General features: G+C 36.6%; 1 protein-coding gene and 1 long non-coding RNA gene across 3 annotated transcripts; one reads left to right on the forward strand and one right to left on the reverse strand.

Annotated features, from left to right (window-relative positions):
• The first annotated feature begins 928 nt into the window (after window positions 1-928).
• On the forward strand, window positions 929-5500 carry LOC127835085 (uncharacterized). Its single transcript, XM_052361333.1, has 3 exons — window positions 929-1340; window positions 2363-2750; window positions 4714-5500. Exons 1-3 carry the CDS (start codon window positions 1075-1077, stop codon window positions 4762-4764), a joined length of 705 nt encoding a protein of 234 aa, XP_052217293.1. The 5' UTR covers window positions 929-1074; the 3' UTR covers window positions 4765-5500.
• Window positions 5501-8021: 2521 nt separating this feature from the next.
• On the reverse strand, window positions 8022-10836 carry LOC127836057 (uncharacterized). Of its 2 annotated transcripts, XR_008028571.1 has the most exons (4): window positions 10599-10836; window positions 9458-10306; window positions 8575-8708; window positions 8022-8385 (listed from the first exon to the last, which is right to left on the reverse strand). It is a non-coding gene; the product is annotated as an uncharacterized LOC127836057 (long non-coding RNA). The 2 variants fall into 2 exon arrangements; XR_008028570.1 differs by lacking the exon at window positions 8022-8385 and having other exon boundaries at window positions 8409-8708.
• Between the last annotated feature and the right edge of the window lie 1186 nt (window positions 10837-12022).

The following is a 12022-nucleotide window of genomic DNA, read 5'->3' on the forward strand; positions in this document are numbered from 1 at the left end:
CTCCTGTTGGCGCAACTTGAAATTCAAAGATATACTTTGTATGTGTTATCATTTATGATTAAAGTAGTTTTTTTATGCCTCTTTGTTTCGTGGACATTTCGGTTTATGTCGAAAACATTTCGACGGTTTGGCAAAGTCTCTGAATGCACTTATTGTGTTGTCCATTTCGGACGCCCGTGAAAACCAGTATATATGTACCAAAACTTGTGCATAAAGCCGGGCACGTGCTTGAAAGGTATCATCCAGCCACGTTTATTTAAATTTTGTTATGGTTCAACTTTGAACTTCATAAATGAAATGTCAGTCATTAACCTGAAAACGCATGTACAATTTAGCATTAAAGAAGTCATAGTGTAGATATGAAGTGCTTTGTTGTTACGTTTTTTTTATTGCTAAGCAAGTCAGCTGTTGGACTCAGTTTGCGTTTTCAAATTGGGCTAATGACGCTTGAAGTTTTAATAACATAAAATGTGTTTTACAAGTAGGACTCAGTGACTTAAATTTATCACTCGAAAATTACTGACCAGGTGTGTATATATGTCAATATCAAAAACTATGTATACACGCATGCCATCTTGCTTATTTTTATCAGCATCGTATATATCATGATTACAGATTTTGTTTGTTAACGGATTGTAAGTATCACCTAACAGAACCGTGACACAAAGCCATTTCATACCATCATGCAACGCGCCAAAAATAAAGAATTACATAATTAAACTAATACCGCCAAAAAATGGTATCGAACTCTTCTCGTGCAAATGCATCCGATTTGACATTAAATTGTTACATATACATGTACCATACAGGTATAAACTTTAAAGGAATTTCCTGCTTAAATAATTATGAAGAAGTGTCAAATGTATTGTGTCGCATACTTTAATACGATAAATGTATTTGTTATTTGACGATTACACATTGATTAAATCTTTCTAATAGCATGAGCTTGACTATTCTTTCATCACGACAACATCCTTCACTTAAGGCAAGTGATTGATTGCCATACAAATAGAACAAAATAAGTATACGCTCCAAATGTTATCTTATACACGTTTAAGATAAGAACATTATCGTATGATTGAACTACTCTGGACATACACATCAAACGACCTGCTTTCAAACAGCCAAATTTATTTTGACTCGGGGCCGTCTTGTTGCCAGCGGTTTCACACGCTTTTCCGGCCTCAGTGCAAGATTATGTTGATTGTATGTGCAGTGTTAGCATTCGCGTCGTTTTTGCCTCTTGTTGAGAATGCTGGTTCTAGCAAGAAGGGAATCGGCGCCGCCGCGGCTACTTTGAAGTGCGATGATTTCCGTGTGCTGAATAACATATCCTGGTGGTGAGTTTGCGCTTTTTATCCCCCCGATAGGATGGCATATAACAGTCCGTCCGGATATCCGTTTTTGGGAAATTGTTTTAAGCAACGATTTCCAATATTGAGCTGATCTTTGTTAGGTGAGTCTACCTACATGACCTTAAACAGAACAGAACATAACATAACCGTTTATTTAGTAAATCAATGCCAGCAGTCCATAATGCATATACAATCACACAATATAATACGATTTCAAAGTTGTTTCATGTGTTTCTACAAATGTAAGATTTTACTTTTTAAGTGTTTATCGCCTGTTAAAGATTGAAGAGGATGACTGTAGATTGTAATAGAGTTGTCATTTTTCGAAGACATAATGTTGTAAACAAAATCGTTTAATGTCTACAGATGAGTTCCGTTCCGGTCCATTGATTTTTTGCTAAGTTATGGACGTTGGACTAAGAAATTTTCTCTATAATAGACGTTTTCCTAGGTGTTTTTTTACGCAACGCTTTCAGACGTTACGCAACGTTATTCATTTTGCTGGATACTTTACAGACGAAGCAAAAATACTGACTGCATACGGTAATGTTATATCGACAGTTTGTGAGATCCGTTCTTTATGAAGCCTAGTTTGTAATATGAACTGATTTCTATCATTCAGTTTAATATTTTCCTCAAATATCCACGTATTATTGTTGACAAGTTGATGTTTACTTAGAAATACGACGTTCAATGTCATAATATAACAGAATTAAACATGGAAACTAAATAGTTCGTATATATTGGTCTAAACAAAGTACATGTACTATATATTTCAAAAGCAGGCAAAGGACCAACCTTTAGGATAAAAGGCTTCTTACCATTAGCTCATGGTCATTCCAGCACGTGCTACTATGCAAGAATTGTTTGCTTTATGCATGCGCACACTTGTTTTCAACAAAAACAATTGATAAATAAAATTTATGATATCATTCCGCGTTATAAACGCGTTGTTATTCTTATTATATGCCCATTTTTAAAATTACATTTACCTCCCCAAATGGCAGGTACGATTGGACACAACATTTCCAACAGCTGACCAATCATTGCAATGCCTCTAACTTGCACGCGCCCGAATTCGTGCCCATGGTGAGAGTCCTGCATAGCAACGAAACCGCTCAAAACATCCACATTCCGCCTGGCTCGCACTTCGTACTGGGATACAACGAGCCCGACCTTGTCACTCTCAATAACATGACGCCCCAGGAGGCCGCCATGTACTGGCCTATGGTCGAGAAGGCGGCCGTCGGAATTCCACTTGTGGCTCCCGTGCCGTATAAACATGACTTCGTGTGGCTTGATCAGTTCTTCCAGCATTGTAATGGATGTCGGATCGACTATGTCGCTGCCCATACTTACTTTTGTAATGCTAACCAAGTCATGGCGCATTTGAAGGTATGTTTTCACAGACTGTCGATTTAAAATCTTATACAACTAGGAACAAATTAGATATTTTTCTGAAGTTAACGGTATAAAAACATAGGGAATATAGGAATGTTCTATAAAGAAATAATTATTTAAACAAACTGACCATGAACTGGCAATTTTACTTTACTTATTAATAATAATCACAGGCAACTGTTCAGCATTAAGACTTGTGAACTGGATTTTTTGCATAAAACTTAACATTTTGTTTTTCTTTATATTTCAATTAATTTAACATCAATTATATATTGTACACGTTTTGTACGGTTCCATACATAGGTTGTTAGGTTTTATACACAGTATAGGCAACAAGCATAGTTTTGGAAGGAGAGCCTATAAACCAAGCAATTGGTTATAATTCTGTTCTAATAAAACCATGCATCGACAAATACAAACACGCACAACAAGTTAAAAACATCCACTCCAGAATGTAGATATTTAAGATAAAATAATAGAGGTTGAGGGATGAAACTAACGCTACACTAATGTTGAAAAAACTATACTTCTATATTTTTATAAAACCGGAAGAAAATGTAATGCAAAGCAGTCAAAAACTAATATGAAGTGATGTGATTATTCACTATTTAGAGTAAGTAAACATAAGTATCATTCCAGGTTAAATATATTCCAAAACATCGATAAGAAACCTTTCACGGAACATTTTATACCAAGAGTACCCTGCGTATGTATTTAGCTGAAAAAGGAGAGTGAAAAGGGCTTTCAATGTATGTGACTCGCCCTTTTAAAATATGAGGCCCCTTCCATGGGTTTGCCCAACTTCTTTGCAATGCTTTTGACGACCAGAGTTAAATCAGTCGTATGATTTTCTTGTTTAGAGATATGAAATACATTCAAATAAGGGACACTGTGGTGGTTGTTAAAGCACACATATAATTTGTCATGAATAAATATAGAAAGAAATATAATACTGTATTCCAGACAAAGTAAAAACAGGAAAATATATGTCGAAATAATTGCACATTTCCAAATTAATTCCCCGGACAACGACAGTGCTCCCTCAGAAAAAAAGATCATAAGGAACAATTAGACGCATAATGCATATCATACTTGCAAGTCTACATTCTGCATCTACATCTGTGCATTACTTGACATTTAATAGAAAAACTGATTTTCTTTGACAAATTACTTGATCATGACATACTTACAGCCCCAGAAAATAAAGAGAGACGTCTTCCACATCAGAAGAATGTGGTGAGGTGATGACATAGTACATGTACATCAGCATCAGTCACATCTTGCTCAGAATTGTGTAGTATACAGATTGAACCCATAAATCTATAACATACTAAACATTTCAAAGGTGCAATGTAGAATAGGGCGTTAAAATGTATCTCCCAACATAAAACAGTAATAACAGGAGTTTTTGTAAGAGTTAGGAGGAAAACTTTTGGTCAATTTAAAGGAGGAGGCAAAACGTATCAACAGTTACAGCGTGTTGTCTTTAACCACAGTTACTGTTGTACGCAATAAAGTATATTGAGAACAAACGATCGAATATTGTCTATTCAAATACATAAAACGCGTACCTTATTGGCATTCATATTTAGAAAAGCTAGGTAAGGGATAAATACAAATGCTAATTTAGAAACCAGAACTACGAGCCTTAACGGTTTGTTTTTATCGTTTCGAATAAATTAACTCAAGTCACATGGTATTTTTGCATCCTATCATTTTTACATTTATCTTTTGTAATTAAAAAAATAACAAAAAAATTGGTGGACAAAAATAGAAAAAGCAAATTACGTAATCAACATGAATTAAATAACTTCACAATATGGCGCGTGTTTGCTGTTCTCAGTAATATTGAACTGTATCGTAGTTTCACCCAATGGGTATTGTGTCAATAATGCAGAGTTGATGGCCAAACGGCACATTTTAAACTTAAAATTAAATATTACTTGAACGTTTTCAGGCGTTATACAACCGCTTCCACAAAAATGTGTGCCTGACCGAGTTCGCCTGACCTCACACTCCCGACGAGCACGTGCAGTTGGTCTCATGAGGACGTTGTTGCCACAACTGGAGGCGGCTGATTTCGTTTATCTGTTTTGATCCTTACATGTGTTGCTATTTAAGAAAAAATATACTATTTTCATTTAACGATAAGCAAATGTATCTATGTGATATTATTGTTTAGTATGCATTATGCAAATACATCATAGTTAAATATATATGAACAGCAAGTATGCATAGGTATGGATTTTTTTGTTTTCAGTATACGTAAATTCATTTAATATGTTAAAGGCAAATGTGTGTAATATTTTGCATAGCTTGCTAGCTGATTTTAGTAAATATATAGTGGACGATACTATGTTATACGGCACAAATATCACCAATTATAATGAGTAAATAAGTGACTTACAAATATGTGTTGACATTGCGCAGTTTAGGAGTTTGTCTACTTTTGATATGTCTTTATGTATGTTCACGCACAGCTACTCCTGATTCGAAGGAAGAATAAAGAAAGATAACCAAACTGGGTTTGTCCGCCAGTCTGCAAGTCTGTTGCATAGCAACGGCTCTTCTTTGACCACGATTGGTCAATTCTACAACAGCTTCCAGCCGGACGGCCATGGCACTTTAATCGTTGGATAAATTGTTATCCGAAATAAGTTTCTGAATTTGTTTTTGTTGTTGTTATTTAATCCGATCATATGGCGTTATTTGGTTTTAGACAGAATAAATGTCGTTGTTTTTCAGTCGGCTTATTGTAACTTAAAACTTGGCAATTTATTGTAGAGATATTTGAATGTAGGTAGTAAAATAATGGAACTTCGCCGTTACGTTTACTTTTTAAGACTTTCAAAGTAGAATTTCGGTTATTTGCTGTTACCTAAATGCAATGGGTTGTATTGAGGGTTTTCATATTAAATATGTTATGTGTAGATTTATTATGGTTTTTCATGTATCATATTTACGTAAAGGACCCGCGTCTTTTAAAAATGGGTCTTATGTCATTTGCGGTCAGCGTAGCTACAGGCCAGTATTTGAGCATTCGCAAGCTGGCCAAGAGCTAACATGCCTTCTATAAAATAACATGAGATTTTCCGGTCTCATTTAGAGAATGGGGTAGCTCCTGGCCAGATTGCACGAATGCTACGCTTGTCACATGTGCGTGAGAATCATTTTCTGTTGTATGTATGTATTCGGTCCTGTATATGTTGTGCGTATGGGGAATGTTGTCGTGAGATGATAGGCCTTGGCACACTTTTCGCTTTTTTAAACCATACTAGTCCTAGTCATATGAAGATATAGATATAGTTCGTGTCTCTTTGCGAACAAGATAATAAAGCACGACACACTTCCTCCAGCAAATGTCTAATTGAGGTTATGAACGTGAATTGTTATACTTTAAGTGTAACATGAATACTGACAGGTGCACGATACACCTTCGGAAATACTAATTTTGTATGCATAACTTCACTATTTTACGCATGTTTTTTTCAAGACCCCTTAAGTAGGTCATAACGTAAAGAAGACATTTATGGAACGCATAGTGTGTACTTGCTTGACCAGCTGGTCACTGAGTTGATTCAACTTTTAAATCCAAAACGGCTAATCTCTACACATGAACTTTTAAAGGCAACATTTTGGCAACGTATAAGGCGTTGAAAACGACTGAAACTCGCAGGTTAAATGAATTGTATATGAAAAACGTCCTGAAATCGCACCCGTAATAAACCCGTAATCACACAATCCATTTTCCAAAATGTCTGCGCCTGATGGAAATGCTAAATTAAATATTCATTTTTGGTTTAACTTGCCATGGGTGATTTAATTGATTTTTCGTCTACAAATGAGCCTCGCCCATTATGAACATAAGTGTGATGACATGTATAATGATATGAATTATACATTGTGGGTAATGGTAATTTTTGACATATTGCATTGTTCAACAGACAAGTGACAATCAATTATGGGACAATGGAACACGAAGTGAATTAGGAACATTTAATAGGCACAAGGCCATGCGATTATTACATCAAAGGGCAATGTGTATATGTAGCACCCATTGACACATAACCATACCGATATTTTTAATGGAATCTGTCATGACAAAGTTTGAAATTCATTGTAAAAAGTCATTAAGTTAACTCATTGTGTTTGCTGACATTAATATACTCGAATAAATCTAAGAATAAGAAAACTGCAAACACATTATAATACGATAAATCCTTTGTACCATCCGCTTATCTCGAATGCAAGTGACCATTTGCTCACACATAAGACTTCGTGAAGTATCGTCTGGGTCTATCCTGTCCTCTTTAGGGGCCTTTAGGGGCCTTTTCACAGACTTTGGCATGTGTTGAAGTTTGTCATTAAATGCTTTAAATTGATAAATAAAACATCGGATATAAAAATCTCCAGTAAAAAAATCAAAAAAAAAAGTAACCCTCAGCAGGACTCGAACCACTGATCTCTGGAGTCCTGGAGTAAATAATCTACGACTTAGACCACTCGACCATCCTACCGAATACGATTTTAGGCGTATTTTATACTTCTTATTCGCAATCCTCGTAGTTTCCCAAAATATTACGACTACAACAGAACTCTCCAAATTATCAATTCGTTTCGCGTTACAACGCTCTATAATTTTTTTAATTGTCACAAGATGCATATAATGGCTATTTTAGAGCATGGTAAATATTCAGTATTACTGTTTTTTTCACAAATATCATAACGAAAACGAAAATTTGCGAATCTGAAACAATTCTTTTTCAATTTTGTCAATTAACCCAAACTTGAAAAGGCCCCTTTAAAGTCACACAATGTTTTCTTTCTGGCCTTACGCGCGGACATATGACTCCTCATCAAAGTATACAGATACAGAGGCATGTTAGGAGCTACATTGTTTGGATATGTCATCAGGCCAATTTGCTGTGTTGTCATGCGATACTCGTTTCTTTATCAGTTATATAAATCTGTTTTAGGAGCTTTGGCGTGTCTTAAAATGTGTGAAATTATGGTGGTTTTCTGTGTGCGAACTAGATTAATTACCATAACATACTTAAAGAAAAATCTAGACGATTTGGTGAAAGTGAATTATTGCATGTTCAAACAATCACGTTCAATCAAACAATTTTTTAAAGTTATGTTTTTTAAATACCTGATTTGGTACATATACTGCCATACAACCAAGAACTCGTCGAATGTACTTGCCGTTCGAAAGAGGGGGGGGGGGGGGGGGGGGGGGGGGGGGGGGGGGGGGTGGAGGGCAAATCAGATGAAAACCATTTATTCTTTTTAAAAGTGTTGAACGCTTTGACATAAGTGTTCATTTACTTTTCCTGCTTTGCGCCGATTTCATTAAGTGCAACTACATGTATATTATTTGTTAAAGAGTACTAAATGAACAGTCTACGGCACTTTATATTCATGCGTAGTAAACACAATAATGCTCGACAATGGCAGAGTCCACTGCACAAGTTATCAGCCGACGGGGACGCTCCCGTTCCGTGCCCGGACTGGAAGTCGTTGTAAAGTGCCCGAGCCGTGTCAGGGTGGCGGAGTTCGGAGCCAACATACTCATGGACGTGCGTACGAACCAGTATCCTTCTTGATCCGGGCCGTGAACCACGAGTATCTGCACATGTATAGTTCAATATTGAAATGAATACATCTAGAATTTGACAAACATGTACATGGTACACATTCACTGCATGTTATTATGACCTTAAATCTACTGTGTCATGATGATTTCAATGGTACCAATTTAACAGTATATTTCACAATATAGCTCTTAGATATGACTATGGTCACTTAGTTCTAAAACCTGAACACATAATCCGCCGCCTCAAGCTTGGGAAGCAACGCCTGCATCAGACGCAGCTGCGATTCTTCGTCTGCCATGTATGCGCAGCCGAACTCCGTCAACCAGATCGGCTTATGGTAGCGCGCGAAAAGTTTCTGAGATAAAAGCGTATGCAAAATACGTTATAGCCAAACACATAAGCATAATTGACACGACTAAGAGAGAGAATTCTCGTATATGTGTATTGTCTACATATCATGAATTGTATGATCTGCTTGTGGTAGCGGTTTATAAGTTTTGCAATGCCGACATATCCGACAATGCGCATTAAAAAGCAGTGTATAACGTGAGTCGTGTATATCGTTTGACATAATTAGAATTAATCTAGCTCAATAAAGCGTTTTAATCAGGCATATTGTTTTGAATGTCACTTATTTGGCTAGTATAGATTGTTTTTGTTATGATTTTGTAACCCAACTTAAAGGGGCCGTTCAATAGATTTGTGCGTCGTGCGACGCGAAACGATATTTTTGGGAAACTACGAGGATTGCTTATATAGGTAAAAAATACATCCACTCTAAGCATGAGCGTGGTTGGTCGAGTGGTCTTAGCTGGAGACTTTTTACCCCAGGGCTCCAGGGGTCAGTGATTCGAACCCTGTTGAGGGTTTTAAATTGTATTCTTGTTTTTTTACTGGAGATGTTTAGTTCAAATGTTTTAATTAATCAATATACAGCATTTAATGACAAGCTTCAATACATTTATGACATGCCAAAATCTTATGGACGGCCCCTTCAACGTATACTGACATTCCAATTTTTCATTAAGCACAGAGGACGATGACGATGACGATGACAAAACACAAAAAAGTTATTTACATTCTTTTTCAAATGCCATCCTTTACCTGAAGATACGCCATCGTCTCGTCTGCGTTACAGCTGTACAGATGCGCCGCAAAGTGTGCTACAAGTCTCCTGAGACACTTCAACACATGGTCCTTGAATGTTCGGGCTTGTCTGCGGTACGAGATCCTATCATCCGTGACATAGAAAGTGAGATCGAAAAATCCTTCCCATGTCTGTGGCAATCGTACACACAAGATCAGAAAGTAACTGCTCTCATTGATTGTACTGTTCTTTACAAAAAGCACAAACTTTCCAACGTAGAATGCCAGAGACTTCACAAAATTGATTTTCAATGTCGGCGTCTATTTTTTACATTGCATACGAAACGCTTTAAAATTTTTGAGTTGTCGAAAGGTGCTGCATCCGCGCGTCCGCTTAATACAATTTCAAAGAGTGTTTGTTCTGGGAATAGTGCTGGGAATTTACTGATAACTAAAAAGCCTGACGGGTGCTACAACTCGGTTGATCCACTAGGATCGTCAAGACTTTGAAGAAGAAGAAGAAGAAGAAGAAGATGCGACAGTTGTGGTACAAATACAAAAACGTGTCCAACCAATGGAAATTCTGCGCCCCGGGTGCCGGGGCCACGAGTGGAATCCCAACTGCAGCTTGCTCGATTAAGGGCCAGTAGTCCGCTGCTTCCTGTGGTGTCATGTTCGCCTGATCGCGATGATCCGGTTCGTTAAAGACTAGTACGTACTTCGAGTTGCTAGGTATGTGGATCCACCGGGAGACGTTGTTGTTATGCATGCTCCATACCATTGGGACAAACTCGGGCATGTGAGCCTGCGGGCTGGGGCATTTGCTGGTGACGTACTGGTTATACAAGTTGATTGCGTCTTCCCACCCTTAAGAAACAATTTATAAACATCAGAGTAGTCATTAGTCATACAAATCACGTCATTTGATGTAAATTGAACACATAGAGCATGTGCTATTTTAAATTTCAACTAGTGTTCGCTACGCTTATTACGTATTACATTGCTTATTACATTGAATTTAAATATCCTTTTATAATCAAATAGTTATTGCATCAAGAAACTTTCTTATGTTTCAATAATCTGTAAGATTATACATATTTTTTCCGATATAATTGTTACTTAAATAACATAAATGTTTTCAAGAAGGTTTTATGCTTACCACCAAGACATGTTATTTAGCACTCTAAAGTCATCGCACAGGAAGAAAGGCGCGTATGCTGATAAACCTTTCTTCTGAGAAGCAGCTCTAGAACGAAGAACAAGAAGTCCCAAACATACTAGAAGTAATACAGACCCTCTTGATTTAAGCATTTTGTTATTAACGCGCGACCTGTGGTTATTCCTAGATCTACAGCCTTTTAGATACGCCGTTCTAATTTATGTTCGACCGATCACCATGTACAAGTACACGAGTGTACTAGTTGACTAGGATAGATAGACGGTACGATGTATAAGAGAACAGTTTGTTTCAACAATCTTGTTTCTTTATCAGAACATATAGTAAGAGAGGAAGATGTACAAACGTTTTACCATCATAAACGCATACTTCTGCAAGGCCAATTGTAACTAAGCAATGTATTGGAATTACTTCTTTATGTCATCTATGTAGATAATAAAACTGGTTCATGTATCGTATTTCTTAATACACATACTTCTTTTTATATAGAGGTATCTTCACCATTTAATCGAAAGAACTACAAAAGGATGTTTGCTTCTGTAACAATTAATTATGTTGTAGTTATGCTGACTTAAAATAACTGTCAAAAAGGTTATTAATAATTGCAGGATTTTTGAGATTAAAAACAGTTTTAGAATGGACCGTGGTTTATTGGCCCAGTGTATAGTAATAAAATAAGGTCAACTTCATGCTTTTATAAAAGGGTTGTTATTATCTACTTCTTTCCATATGTGTAATATAACTTATATGAAACTAGGCATCCAGTTCTTCGACGACCAATGTCCTTTATTGTTTATAAGTGTTTGTAGAATGGTGTAAACAACCAGTGCCCCAGATAAGCTGCGTATCTGCGTCTTTCACCCTATTAAAATGTTTAAAAACGCAAAGAAATACAATATCATGCGTATTGAAAACGCACCCGATTTGCCTTTTACGCACATTCGTCTTATTTGATGCGTACAATACAATAGCTTTGATCGAAAATACTTTGCTCATTTTCGGTATTTTTTGTGATTATTTTTGTTACGCGGCGACGCTTTTATTCAGCAAGCGCCTGGATGACGGAGCAATAAAACAGTCAAAGCTATTCAAACGCTCTGCGGACTAGATTTCATAGTTAAATAAAGCGGCTGACCAAATTATTTACGACGACATACATGCGTTTTCAATCTGACTTAATCCGTCGTTCATTGTGCATGTATTTGTTAAGTGTCTGTACTTTCAGTTTCTAATACGATGCGTAATAAAAATGTCTAAGAGAAAGACGTCAGCAATTGTTGCGCCATAATATCAGTCGATCGCTAACTTTTTCGAACCAAGAAAGCAAGAGCCAATAAGTGCCGAATCATTCGTGTTATCGATTTTTTTTAAGTTTAAACTTTATTGACCGTTTCAAGGATTAAAGA

The sequence above is a fragment of the Dreissena polymorpha genome, chromosome 6 (assembly GCF_020536995.1).
Source record: "Dreissena polymorpha isolate Duluth1 chromosome 6, UMN_Dpol_1.0, whole genome shotgun sequence".
Lineage (NCBI taxonomy): Eukaryota > Metazoa > Mollusca > Bivalvia > Myida > Dreissenidae > Dreissena > Dreissena polymorpha.